The 14,874-nt window shown below is 42.2% G+C and overlaps 1 protein-coding gene across 1 annotated transcript in view; it reads left to right on the plus strand.

The window, feature by feature from the left end:
- Positions 1–14,874, plus strand: part of HECW1 (HECT, C2 and WW domain containing E3 ubiquitin protein ligase 1) — an 803,434-nt gene that overhangs the window by 364,624 nt on the left and 423,936 nt on the right. The window contains exon 5 of the mRNA XM_045193075.2: positions 5,695–5,770. Within this exon, the coding sequence (XP_045049010.1) occupies positions 5,695–5,770 (76 nt within the window). The remainder of the gene's footprint in view (positions 1–5,694; positions 5,771–14,874) is intronic.

The following is a 14,874-nucleotide window of genomic DNA, read 5'->3' on the forward strand; positions in this document are numbered from 1 at the left end:
CACAAGCCTAGGGGGCTCCCCATGGAATAGTGTGAGCCCCCACTTGGATTGCAGCATTCTGTTTCCCCCTGTCACCCTCTGCCATCAGGATGGTGATGATCTGGCAGAGGTCTCTGGGGTCCATCCCATCACCTGGGCAGTTTCATTGGTGGTTCCATTGCAGCATTCAACACACAGTGGCATGGGTTGCCACAGTTCTACCAGTAGGGCCGCCAATCACACCAGTCCTTCCCAAACTGCAGTGCTAAGCCATTGTTTGGTACAGTTTACCTGGACCAAGACAAGCTGGTGTTTACACTGGTCCCAGATAAGCGCAAACACTGAGGCATGGGTGTGACTGTAGAGGGGTTGGAATTTTTGCATGCTCTCAGCAATCTCATTCAGTCTGGTTAGTGGGGCGGATCCACCAGGGGAGTCTGTGTAGAAGCCATGGTTAGGAACTCTGTGCAGACCCAACAGCCTGAGTGATTGTGCACAGTGGCCAGCATTCCTGCCCACTGGAGAAACATGTTGCTTCTGCAGAATCTAAGGGTGATAGAAAATATGCTTAAGGGGCACCAGGAGGGGCAGGTTCTACCCATCTGGTAAGACATGTGTAACCATTTAGTTTTGAGTAAGAATGGGGACCACTATGGGGGCTTGCCCAGGTCAGGTGTACCAAGGCTGGTCAAGTCCTGGATGGGTTTGATCACAGACAGTTAAAGTTAAAGGGGGCATCCGTAGTTGCCATAAGGACACAGTAAATGTTCCCCAGAGGATGGTGGAGTTACCTGGGTTCTAGCATTGAAAGACAAGTGGCCAGGTACTAGAAATTAATGGTTGGAGCATCAGGTCATGGGTCAGCACTTCCTCCCACGGAGCCACCAGGGAACACCAACATGTAGCAACCTATTTCCCAGGGGCAGCACAGAGTAGACTTCCCCAAGGGTACATCTGAGGATGCTGGCAACAATACATTGTTCTGTTGGCCTATCCCATATCATTATTGGAGGTATGGATCTGCAGCCTGATTGGGGCAGCCCAGGGTTGGGTGAGCAGGTTTATAGGGAAGGCTTGGCCCACTCTAGGTTGCTTGTTGAATGCCTGGAACACTTCAAGTAGGCATGTTATCCGCCCCATAAAAGTGTTGATCAGTGATGATCAGCAAACTGTTGTATTGTTCAACCAGTCCCACTGCTGTGGGATCATAAGACAGATGAAATTGCCAGTCAGTGTTCATCTGGTCCTGGTGGCCTATGAAATAGGTTTCTTGGTCATTTTCAATGACCTCAGGTATGTCATAAGTGGTATATAGCTGTTGAAGGCCTCAAGTGGCAGCCCATTAAGTGGCACACCTGCATGGACAGGCCTGGAGAAGGCCAGTTGTGGTGTCCACATAGGTCAGAGTAAATTGGGCTCCCTCAGAGCTGGGCAAAGGGCCAATGTAGTCAACCTGCCAGTGTGTGAGGGGAACATTTCCACATCAGAGACCTTCAGGTGCTTGGGAAGCCAATAAGAGTGCCTTTCAGCACACACCAGACAGGATTGACAGGCAATAATGATGTCAGCATAGCTCAGCAGCAGCCCCTAAGTTTTGTCCACTTCCCTTATAAAGTCTTTTTTTGTCCTGCATGTTTCAACTTAAGATGCAGCCAATCAACCATCTTCTGGGGCTTCTTCTAGCCAGTGGCTGTGTGCTAAAGTGTATGCTTCATCATTCCCAGGACACTTCAAGAGGGAGTGACCAGAGACATTATAAAGTGTGGAATCCTCCTTGCTGTGGAGATATATGTCTCTCCACATTTCCTGTCCCCAGAGGTGTTTTTCCATTATTGTCCACTGTTGTTCCCACTGAGGCAGCCAAAGTGTTGACCTGCAGAAAACTGCCCAACTGTCTTTACAGGTGCTTAAAAGTCCATGTTCATGGGTAATGACAATCCAGATGGTACATAGGTCAGCCCATTGGCTGCTGTGACTCAGTCCATCTTCTGTCCAGAAACTGTCAGTTTGTGGTTGGTAGGCCACAGCTCTCCAAGATGCCAGTGGTCCTTTGCAGGAGCCATCTGTATACCGGCATCCTTGGGGATTGGCTGATGACTCACCTTAATTGGGGATCCCAGTGGGGATGACTTAGTCAGGACTACCCCATGTTCAGCACAATATGTTACAGGGACCAACAGTTGTTGCAGTTCATGACTCAGGGCTGCTGGAGAACAAACTGTGTTGTAACAGATTGACATTCCATTTGGAGATGGTGGATGTTTACGCTGAATTGTGTGACCAAATTATCATGTTGTGTCTCCATCCCACTATGGCATAGGAGGTCCAGACTATGACCACCTCAGACCCCATTAGCGATTCAGTTGCCAAAAGAGCCTGATATATGGTGTTGAGTTGTTCAGTGGAACTCTACCTTGCCTCAGCCCCTTTCCATAGCTGTGACTAGAAACCAATGGGGACCTGGGTGCACCCTTGTCACTGCCAGAACCTCCATGGATAGTCATCTGGTATTATATTAACATCCAGTTCACAAGGCTGGGTCTGATCTAAGACCCCCAAGACTTGGCTACTGCTTTGTAGTAGTCATGAAGGCCTCTTCCTGCATCTCCCTCCTTACATTCCCAGGTGGCTCATTTCCAGATTAACCATAGGAAGCACAGCATCTGAGTTATGTGGGAAATAAATCCTCATTAATATTCCAAGAGTCCAAGGAACTCCTGCAATTGCTATGGGATTCCTGGGCAGGAAAATGCTTGGATTTTGTCCACCACCAATGAAAGCATGACTTTTGTCTTACCTGACCAGGCAACTCCCAAGAATTTGACAGAGAAACCCAGTCCCTGCAATTTGTTGGCCTGACTGCCCATCCTTGCTCCTGTAGATGAGGCACCAGGAGTGGGGTAGCCTTCTTTAAATCTGGAAGAAAGTCAGAGGTTAACATGATATCATCAATGTAATGAAATAGGTTTCTGGTTTCTGGATGGTGTCAGGCTGCCAAGTCCTCTGCCACAAGTCATGGCAAATGGTGGGGCTGTGTAAATACCCATGCAATAGGATGGTGAATGTCCACTGCCAGCTCTTCCAAGTAAAGGTAAACTGTTCCTGGCAATCTGGATGGATATCAATAGAGAAAAAGGCATTAGCAAGGTCTAGAACAAAATGGTAAGTGCCTAACTCATGGCTCAAGATGTCTAGAGGTCTACAATATTAGGCACTGCAGCAGTAAGAGGGGGAATTACTTTGTTTAACTCCCCGTAGTGGGATGGCATCCTCTAGGTGCCATCAGGTTTTCAAATGGGCCATACTTCAAATGGGTCACTTAAATGTTGAAGGGGCTGTGTGTGGGACAAATGATGCCTACTTTTGCTAGCTGCTGGATAGGTTTCCCGATTTCCTGGTGTCCCCTAGTCAGCCTGTATTGCCTTACTACCCTCTGAGGCATAGGGAATTGTACAGGGGAATGTTTGGCATGCCCTCACAGAACTGCCTTGACTACCAGGACCCACAGGCAAAATTAGCCTGCAGTTGTCTGTAGCCACAGCCCCAAGAGGATGTCAACCTCTAAGATGTACTCAGGGACGGGGGAGATATAGACTGAATAAGGCTGTGGATTCAGACAGCCAATTGCCAGAGTTAAGGTGATCTTATGTACCTTGACAAATTGGCCTCCATACCCACTAATGGTGAAGAGGGGTCCTGAAAAGTGTTCTGGGTTGCCATGAACAAGGGTACACTTGACCCCTATGTCCATGAGGGCCATTGTCTGTTGCACATTGCAAGGAGACGAGTAAATCACTATTTCCACATGTGCCTTCTGGTCCCCGGAAATAAAGTCCCTCACCCACCAGGGCCCTTGGCCTTCCCCCTAGCCATATAAGCCACCCCATGGATCATCTTCTGGATGGATTGGAGGGAGGCATACCTCTGGCTCCTTGCCCTGGTGTGAGCCCATGAAATCAGCCAACAAAGGCAAGGAAGGAGCCAAAGAAGTTACTCCCTTCCCTATTGGGCCCCCTAGGAAGAGGAAGTCCATTGCCTGAGGAGGAGGAAGTGAGACCTTCAGTTTTTCCTCAGGCAGGGGTTGACAACGTTGATGTGGTTGCAGTTGTTGCCACAGAACCTGAATAGGTTGCTTATGCATTTTTCTGGAGTTCTCCCCTGCAGAGGTCAAACCTATTCACTACTGTTTATGGGTTACTCTCACTGGTTTATCTTTCCCCTCAGTCTTGATTGTAAACCCTTCAGGAGTGTTTTCCTCTTGGACTTCCCATACCCCTTTACACTGCCTTGCCAATTCCACCTCCCCCAAATCTGCTATAGTTTAGGCCGCTCATTGGACTGGCTTGCCCCCCAGAGTAGATAGAACAGGTACTAAAGTTCCATAATAGGTGGGAATTGAAGTCTGGATGATACAATTGTGCATCCCAGCAGTGAATGAGACTGTGCCAGGTCCATAAACCTATCCACACAAATGGTCTGGCACATTCTCATTTCCCAGAGGAATGCTTGTAATCCTGTATGGAGGTCCAGTGCAGCTGTGCCTCAAGGAGGTCTTCCTCATTGGGCCAGGCAGTGCAGTAGCCCACCTTAAGCCAGGAGAACAGGGAGGCATTTTCACTACATTGTATGGCCCCATTAATGTTCTGCCATAGTGAAGGTTGTGTGGTAATGGATGCCAGTGGGGTCAGTTCATCTCCAGACAGCACAATGCCATCAGTGCCTATGTCCCAGAGGTGTAGTAACCACCCTTGCAATTGACTCAGATCCTTTCTGTCTGAACTTTTCCAGATATGCAAGCTCAGTGGGAGTGTATGTCCAAGCCCATGTGTGCAAGTACTTTAAGGGCAGTGACACCAGGGCTTATCCTGCCTGTCGCTTCTCCTGCTGTGTTTTCAGCATCTACATAATGACTGGCTGAGCACCAAGGCTCTCACTCACCTCCCTCTCTCTAATCTCTACCTCTTCATCGAGGTCTGTCTCGCTTTCTGCCATAGGGTCCCACTTACAGGGATTCCAGTCTGACCGGGCTATGAACGTCCTCACTCTAGCCCTAGTAAGCTTATGCACAGGAATGCGCACAAAACAAGCCAGTTCCTGTAGCTTCTTGCTGGTCTGCTCCAGCTGTCATCCTAAGGCTTCTTTATAGTCAGTTTGAGTCAATCTCATATCCCTCTCCAACTTCAGCTCACTTTCTCACTGCCTTATTTTCACTTCAGCCGCCAGCTGTTTGGCAGTGCAATTGCATAACACATTTAATAGCAGCCAGCCCACTATTTACATTATGAGATATAACAGCTTAACATTATACTTTTCTAAATGAAAACACATTATAATTACAACACTAAACATCAATCGACAATCATTCTACTCCCTTAAGGTCTGCTTTAATAAACACATTTTTTTTTGCAAATTTGAATATAAAATGTCATTGTTTACATAAGTAGTTACAAAGGGCCTCTAATATTACAGTAATTTTGTTTGTTGATTTCCATTTCTCTGGAAAGTATGCCTCATCCACACATTTCCCACTCTATTACTGGAAAAAGGTATTAGGTTGCTAGAAGCTTGTTTTAATCAAAAATAGCCTAATAAAATCACAGTGGTGCTGTTTATAGAATGTAATTGGAAAAATAACCATAATAAAGCATGTTTGTGTTGGAGTATATGTATTTCAATGCTCGTTTTTCATGTCTCTCATTTTCCTCCTTCTTACAGATTTTTAAAGGTGTTGGCTCTTACGAGACTGTCCAGGGACAAGGAAGTCGGAGGCTGATCAGCTTTTCTCTCTCAGGTATGTTTTGGTTACCTGTAGGCCTTGTAGAGAGGACAAGAATGTCAACCAACTGTCAGGAGACCCACTTCAATTTGACTCTTACCTAAAAGTGACACACCCTCTCTGTGCTGCAATTTTTCTATCTGCAAAACAATAATTAAAAAATATCTGCTTCATTCCCCTTGATCTCATGAGGATATTGGAAGATTCAATACATAATAGATGCAAAAGCACATTGAGATGTTGATAAGAGAAGCTACTACTCCACTTCTCTTTTGTTTCTAAGTAGTAGTAATTGAGAGTTTTTATATAGTGAAAATAAGGGAAAGCCTGAGGACAGAAGCAGCTAACAGACCCTTTTTAAAAAAAATAAAATCTCTATTAAGCCCAACTGAGTTGCTCAAAAAAGTACATTCATGGAAAAACCAGTGTAAGCCATATAAAGCCTGCGATTTAGTTAATAGTAATTTAGTTATTTTTTTTATTTTTAATTATGCACCATAGTTCTGTAAAATGTTAACAATAGGGAAACTGGGTAAAAGTATTGTACCATCTTTGCAACTGTTCTGTAAATCTAAAATAATTTCAATATTAAAAGTGTAAAGAAAAAATGAATAACTTTGACTAAAATGCTATATACAAAGCTCAGAGCCCCATACGCTCAATCCTACGTTAAGTCATCTTTGAAGATATGCAATGGCATGAAGCTCTAGAATTTTGGTGAGTACAGTTTGAGAAACTATTTCCTTAGGCTTGTTTTCAAACCAATGAATGTTACAGGCCATAAATGTCAGAGATCTGAGATCATACTCCTGCCCTGTTCTTGGAAGATGGACAGTCAAGTGGGGCTTTTCATGTTTAAGTGAGCCCTAGTAAAGGAAATATGTGTCTAAAGATTTAGTGATAAGAGATTGTAGAAAAGTTGCAGGATGCAAGGTTAACATACAAAAAAATTCAATTACTTTTCTATATACCAGCAATGATCATGTAGAATTTGAAATTAAAATGCAATACCATTTATATTAGCACCCCCAAAATTATATACATCAAAAAATTATGTACAATATCTATGTAAATGAAACTACAAAACTCTGATGTATGAAATCCAAGAACTGAATAAATGGAGAGATAGTTCATGTTTATGGATAAGGAACACAAATATTGTGAAGATGTCAATTCTTCCCCACTTAGTGTATAGAATCAATGCAATTTCAGTCAAAACCCGAGCAAGTCATTTTTTGGATATTGAAAAACTGATTCTAAAATTTATATGATAAGGCAAACAACCCAGAGTAGTCAGCACAATAGTGAGTGAGATCAAATTTGGAGGACTGGCATTACCCAAATTTAAAACTTACTATTAGAAGGAAAATGGTGGAGGAGTGAATGGAAGTCACACTGACCTCCTCCCAGGAACAATCTGGAATAACAACTCAACTGTGGAGAAACCACCCAGAACAAACAACTGAGCAATAATCAGAGAGTAGCATATAACTTGGGACATACAGAACAGAACCGGCTTCAGCACAAGCAGTATGGTAAGGAGTGTAGTAGAGACTGAAGAGGGCTGGCTGGGCGCCCACAGGTAGCAGCACCAGCCAGATAATTAAGCAGCCTGTTGGATCTACTGGAGAAGATTGGGATCTAAACCCTAAGTTAGGATTCCCAGTCTAGAGCACCTGAGCCCAAAAAGTACACGGATAACAACCAGCGAGGAAAAGTGGCATGGTTCGTCTCTGCCAGAGACAGATGTTTGGAGATGCAAGGGCCGTTTAAAGGCCCAACATGCAAATTTTCATTTGCAGCCACTTACTCAGGGCTCCAGCAAAGGTGGGGGCAGAGTGGGCTGGAGATGCCTGAAGAGAGACTGGGGACAGAACCCTTGGGAAGAGAGCTGAGAGAGTAGCCACAGGGATCCCCGTGCTGAGTCATCCCCCAGACCTCAGCAGTCTTTGTGTTCAGGTAGACCACTCCCCTATGAGTGGCAGTAGCCTGAGGGGAAACAATAGCCCTGACCCCAGGAGGGTATCTTCCCTGGCCCTTTGGTGCTTAAGCTTGACTGGTGAGTCCTAGTGACAAGATGAACAACTGAAGGAGGTAGCCAGAGACAGTAGATCATTGACAAAGGTAGGGGCAGAGTGGGCTAGAAAGATTTGAGGAGAGACTGGGGACAAAGGCTGTGGGGAGAAAATTGACAAAGTAGCCACCGGGATTCAGTGCTGAGCCAACCCCCATATACAGCAACCATCATGCTCAGGCACACCACTCCCCTTCAAGCATCAGTAGCCCGAGGGGAAACAACAGCCCCCACCCCAGAATGGGTTCGGCCCCGCCCTATGGTGCTTAAACCTGACTGCTGAGTGGAGTCACCAGATTAATAATTTAAGGAGACAGCCAGTGACAGCAGATCACTGGAAGTATCCAACAGGCTGCCTAAGGTCAGATGGAGTCAACATCTGACATCACCAGAGGCAGATCCAGAAAGATAAAAACAGTGGTAAATAAAAGAGACCACTGAGATGAAATCCCCTGTAGTCTTCTCCATAATTTGTGATATTTTCTTTCCTGCATAGCTTTATAACATTCATTTCTTATCTGGTGAGTTTCTGTATAAGTCACTATATTTTATACTATAGTGCATTTCAATTCATAAATTTTGTCCCTCCCTTCTCTTAGCCCATTTTACCTTCCTCTTTCCATGCAATATTTTCATTTCAATTTTGGTTTTCTCTCTAGCTACAACTTGTTTCCATTCCACACTCTTACTGTTTCTCCCCAGAACAGACACTCAAAATGAATTCTCTTGTCAAGCGTCATTTCACATCCTTTTGCCCAACTCTTAAAATACCCACGTTCTCTCTATACCTTCAAAAAATTTTGCTAATTGGTTGTGGGTAGGGTAGTTGTTATTGTATTGTTCTTTCAACATTATCTCTAGAGCTTCACTAATTCTGTACTTCAGATAACCAATCTTACTGGACTCCTCTCCTATTCTTTTTTTTTTTTTAACTCAAATTTTAATTCTGCCATCTTAGCCTGTTTTTTTTTTCTTTTTCTTTTTTGTCTTTATTCTATTTCTCTTTCATGCTTCCCTTTTATTTTTCTTTCTTCTCCTTTTTTTTTCTTTTCCTTTACACACCAAATTTTAATTTTCCCTCATTTAGTCTGGTTTTTGTTCCTCACTCTTAGTATTCCCTCTCCTTCTCTCGTTACAAAATCACTTCCCATTCCTCCAAACATCTCTTATACTTTTCTTTGTTTCTTCTTTCCTTCTCATTCCCATACCACCTATATTAATTTTAGCTCATTTGTTGTGGATATTACTCCAGTGTATCATTCCCTCTGATTTGGCTTCTATATTTTTCTTATTTAATATTTTTCCTTTTCTGTTTCTTTCTCTCTCTCACTTTATTTTATTCTATACTATTTTAATTTCTTTTAAAAATATTTTTCTAAGTTGAATATTTTTATTTTTTTATCTTTAAAGAGAGAGGAAAGGAGGTAAAAGGGAGAGATAAACATCAATGTGTGGTTGCCCCTCCCTGTCCCACACAGGTGACCTGGCCTTCAACCCAGGCATGTACCCTGACTTGGATTTGAACCAGTGAAACTTTGGTTCACAGGCTGGTCAGTCCACTGAGCCACACCAGCCAGGGCTTAATTCCTGTTTAAACCTAATATTATATGCTTCCCTTCTCATACTCCATTGCACACTCTTCATTCCATTTCTTTATTCATAAGGTATACTTTACCTTCTCTCCTTCCAGTGCTCCAACTTCCAGATCTTATTAGTGCTTCTTCCTCTACTCTATCAAAATCATTTCTCTTTCAGTAGGACATCTGATATCGACTCTCCTTTCTTATGATAGTCTTAATCTTGTTACACCCTTATTAATAATGGTTCATTTGCTATTGATAGTGGGATTGTGGGGAGGAGGAGTTATATTTACAGGCATGGGTTTGTTTCTTGGGTTCTGTGGTTTTGTTCAGGCAGCACCTGCACAACAGCACACAAGATGTAGTGGGTGGAGTGACCCTCAGTCAACCAGTGGCAGGGAAGGACCCATGGAAGAATGACCCCAAAACAATAAAAACCCAATTACACCCAGAAAACCAGCATAAAAGGCATAAAGGGCATCCCAAGAACATCAAGGTCAGATGATAAAGGAGAGTGCACCATGGAACCTCACAGGCCTTCTACCTTAAGGTCACACCACAGACTCAGGAAGTCAAAACAGATCAATTTAAGAAGCACAAACAAACAAGAACAGTCCCACAAACAATGGGAATACAAAGAAACAACACCCAATCAAAAGGAAAGGAGGAATCCTCAGGAAGGATGCTAAAAGAAATAGAGGCAAGTTAACTATCAGAGATTGAGTTCAAAACAGTGGTTATAGGGAAGCTCAAGGAACTCAGTGCAAATTACTGAAAACTACAGGGAAATTACAAGAAACTTAGTACAAACTATATCAGCATAAAAAAGGATATAGAAACAATCAACAAAGACCAAGAAGAAATAAAGAATATAATTTCTGAATTAAAGAACACAGTAGAAAGAATCAAAAGCACGCTCAATAAAGCAGAGGATTGAGTTAGTGAGCTAGAGGACAAAGTAGAAAATAATTCCACAAAAGAGCAAGAAAAGAAAAAAAGACTGAAAAAGAATGATGAGGGGTTAAGGGAAATGTAGGACAATATAAAACAGACTAATATCCATACACTAGGGATACCAGAAGGAGAAGAAGAGGAGCAAGGGATAGAAAACCTGTTTGAAAAAGTAATGATAGAAAACTTCCCTAATTTGATGATAGAACAAGCCACAAAATTGCAGGAAGGAGAGAGGGTCCCAATCAAGAGGAACCCAAAGAGGACAACTGCAAGACACATCATAATTAAAATGGCAAAAATTTAAAACAAATAATCTTAAAGGCAGCAAGGGAGAAACAGGAAGTAACATATAAAGGAGCCCCGATTAGGCTAGCAGCTGACTTCTCAACAGAAACATTACAAGCCTGAAGGGAATGGCAAGTAATATTCCAAGTAATGAAAAACAAAGGCCTGCAACCGAGACTATCCAGCAAGGCTCTCAATTAAAATGGAAGGACAAATAAGGGGCTTCCAACAAAGTAAGGTGAAAAGAATACATCTCCACGAATCCAGCACTGCAAGATATGCTAAAGGGGCTGGTCTAAGATGAGGAAGAAAAATAGTGAGAGAGGAAGGAACTAAGGTACGTACAAAGGGAATGAAATGGCAATGAATAAGGACTTACCAATAATAACCTTAAACATAAATTGAAATTACATTAGACATATTCTTAGACCACAGGGGCCTGAAATTAAAAACAAACCCCCCCAAAAAACTCAGAAAACTCAAACACATAGAGATTGAATAGCATGCCATTAAACCAGGGGTGTCAAACTCATTTTTTCCCTTTTCTAAAAAATTGTTATTGTTATTCAATTACAGTTGTATGCCTTTTCTCCCCCTCCCTCCACCCCACCCGAGGTGAAGCCACCTCCCTTCCCCCCCTCCACCCTCCCCCTTGGTTTTGTCCATGTGTCCTTTATAATAGTTCATGTAATCCCCTCTACCCACTGTCCCCGCCCCCCCCCCCGCCCTGGCTATTGTTAGATTGTTCTTAACTTCAATGTCTCTGGTTATATTTTGTTTGCTTTTTTCTTCTATTGATTATGTTCCAGTTAAAGATGAGATCATATGGTATTTGTCCCTCACTTCCTGGCTTATTTGACTTAGCATTATGCTCTCCAATTTCATCCATACTGTTGCAAAGGGTATAAGCTCCTTCTTTCTCTCTGCTGCGTAAATTCCATTGTGTAAATATACCATAGTTTTTGGATCCACTCGTTTGCTGATGAGCACTTAGGTTGCTTGCAGTACTTGGCTATTGTAAATTGTGCTGCTATGAACATTGGGGTGCACAGGTTCTTTTGGATTGGTGTTTCAGGGTTCTTAGGGTATAATCCCAGCAGCGGAATTACCAGGTCAAAGGGCAGTTCCATTTTTAGTTTTCTGGGGAAATTCCATACTGTTTTCCACAGTGGCCTCACCAGTCTGCATTCCCACCAACAGTGCACTAGGGTTCCCTTTTCTCCACATCCTCTCCAACATTTGTTTGTGGATTTGTTTATGTTGGCCATTCTGACTGGTGTGAGATGATACCTCATTGTGGTTTTAATTTGCATCTCTCTGATGGCTAGTGATGCTGAGCATCTTTTCTGGGCCCTCTGTAAGTCTTCCTTGGAGAAGTGTCTGTTCAAGTCCTTTGCCCATTTTTTAATTGGGTTGTTTGTCTTCCTGGAGTGGAGTTGTGTGAGTTCTCTATATATTTTGGAGATCAGGCCCTTGTCTGAGGTATCATTGGGAAACATGTTTTCCCATACTGTTGGTTCTCTTTGTAATTTGGTGCTGTTTTCTTTAGCCATGCAGAAGCTTTTTATTTTGATGAGGTCCCATTTGTTTATTCTTTCCTTTATGTCCCTTGCTTTAGGGGATGTGTCTGTGAGCATGTTGCTGCGTGGAATGTCTGAGATTTTCCTGCCAATGTTTTCCTCAAGGACTTTTATGGTGTTACGACTTATATTTAACTCTTTTATCCATCTTGAGTTTATTTTTGTGTATGGCGTAAGTTGGTGATCGCGTTTCATTTTTTTGCACGTAGCTGTCCAGATCTCCCAACACCATCTGTTGAAGAGGCTGTTTTTGCTCCATTTTATGCTCCTGCCTCCTTTGTCAAATATTAATTGATCGTATAGACTTGAGTTTATTTCTGGGCTCCCTATTCTGTTCCATTGGTCTATGTGCCTGTTTTTGTGCCAGTACCAGGCTGTTTTGATGACAGTGGCCTTGTAATACAGCTTGATATCAGGTATTGTGATCCCTCCTGCTTTGTTCTTCTTTCTCAAAACTGCTGCAGCTATTCGGGGTCGTTTATGGTTCCATATGAATTTCTGCAATGTTTGTTCTATATCTGTGAAATATGTCATGGGTACTCTAATAGGGATTGCATTGAATCTATAAATTGCTTTGGGTAGTATGGCCATTTTGATGATGTTAATTCTTCCAATCCATGAACATGGTACATGCTTCCATTTGTTTGTGTCTTCCTTAATTTCTTTCTTCAGTGTTGTGTAGTTTTCTGAGTCCAGGTCTTTTACCTCCTTGGTTAGGTTTATTCCTAGGTCCTTTATTTTTCTTGTTGCTATATCGAATGGGATTTTTTTCCTGATTTCTGTTTCTGCAGTTTCGTTGCTGGTGTACAGGAATGCCTTTGATTTCTGGATATTGACTCTGTATCCAGATGTTTTGCCAAATTCATTTATTAGGTCGAGTAGTTTTTGAGTGGAGTCTATAGGGTTTTCCATGTACACTATCATGTTGTCTGGAAACAGTGACAGTTTCATTTCCTCCTTTCCAATTTGGATGCCTTTTATTGCTTTTTCTTGTCTGATTGCTGTGGCTAGGACTTCTAGTACTATGTTGAATAGGAGTGGTGAGAGAGGGCATCCTTGTCTTGTTCCTGATCTTAGTGGGAAAGCTCTAAGTTTTTGTCCATTGAGTGTGATGTTGGCTGTAGGTCTCTCATATATGGCCTTTATTATGTTGAGGACTGCTCCCTTTATTCCCACTTTGCTGAGTGTTTTTATCAGAAATGGATGCTGTATCTTATCAAATGCTTTTTCCGCATCTATTGATATGATCATGTGATTTTTGTCGTTGCTGTTGTTGATGTGATGTATTATATTTATTGATTTGCGAATATTGTACCATCCTTGCATCCCTGGGATGAATCCCACTTAGTCATGGTGGATGATCTTTTTAATATATTGCTGGATGCGGTTTGCTAATATTTTGTTGAGAATTTTAGTGTCTATTTTCACCAGCGATATTGGCCTGAAGTTTTCTTTCTTCGTTGTATCTTTATCTGGTTTTGGTATTAGGATGATGTTGGCTTCATAAAAAGAGTTTGGGAGTCTTCCATCACTTAGGATTTTTTCGAATAGTGTGTGAAGGATAGGGGTTAGCTCTTCCTTAAATGCTTTGTAGAAATCTCCTGTGAAACCATCTGGTCCAGGGCTTTTGTGTGATGGTAGTTTTTTGATGACTGCTTCAATTTCCTTTGCTGATATTGGTCTGTTCAGGTTTTCTGCTTCTTCTTCATTCAGTTTTGGAAGATTATATTTTTCTAGAAATGTGTCCATTTCATCTAGGTTTTCAAATTTCTTAGCATACAGTTCTTCATAGTAATTTCTTACGATCCTTTGTATTTCTGTGGTATAAGTTTTAATCTCTCCACTTACATTTCTAATTCTGTTTATTTGGATCCTCTCTCTTTTCTTCTTGATGAGCCTACTTAAAGGCTTGTCGATTTTGTTTATCTTTTCAAAGAACCAGCTCCTGGATTCATTGATCCTCACAATTGTGCTTTTAGTCTCTATGTCATTTAGTTCTGCTCTGATCTTGGTTATTTCCTTCCTTCTGCTTGCTCTGGGCTGTCTTTGTTGTTGTTCCTCCAGTTCTTGTAGGCATAGGATTAGGTTGTTTGTTTGTACTGTTTCTAACATCTTAAGGTAGGCCTGTATTGCTATGAACTTCCCTCTCAGGACTGCCTTTGCTGTGTCCCATAGGTTTTGGGTTGTTGTCAGTTCGTTTTCATTTGTTTCCAGGAAGTTTTTGATTTCTTCCCTAATCTCGTTCTTGACCCATTCATTGTTTAATAGCATGCTATTCAGTCTCCATGATTTTGAGTGTTTTGGGTTTTTACCCTTGGGGTTGGTTTCTAGTTTCAGACCCTTGTGGTCAGAGAAGATGCTTGATATGATTTCAATTTTCTTGAATTTGTTGAGGCTTGCTTTGTGTCCTATCATGTGGTCTATCTTTGAAAAAGTTCCATGGACACTTGAAAAGAATGTGTATTTTGCTTCTTTGGGATGAAAAGCTCTATAGATATCAGTTAAGTCCATTTCCTCTAGGGTATTGTTAAGTGACACAATATCTTTGTTCATATTTTGTTTGGAAGACCTGTCCACTTTTGACAGTGGGGCGTTAAAGTCCCCTACTGTAATTGTGTTGCTGTCAATATCTTTCTTGAAGTCCTC

This window comes from Desmodus rotundus, chromosome 6, assembly GCF_022682495.2.
Source record: "Desmodus rotundus isolate HL8 chromosome 6, HLdesRot8A.1, whole genome shotgun sequence".
Classification (NCBI taxonomy): Eukaryota; Metazoa; Chordata; class Mammalia; order Chiroptera; family Phyllostomidae; genus Desmodus; species Desmodus rotundus.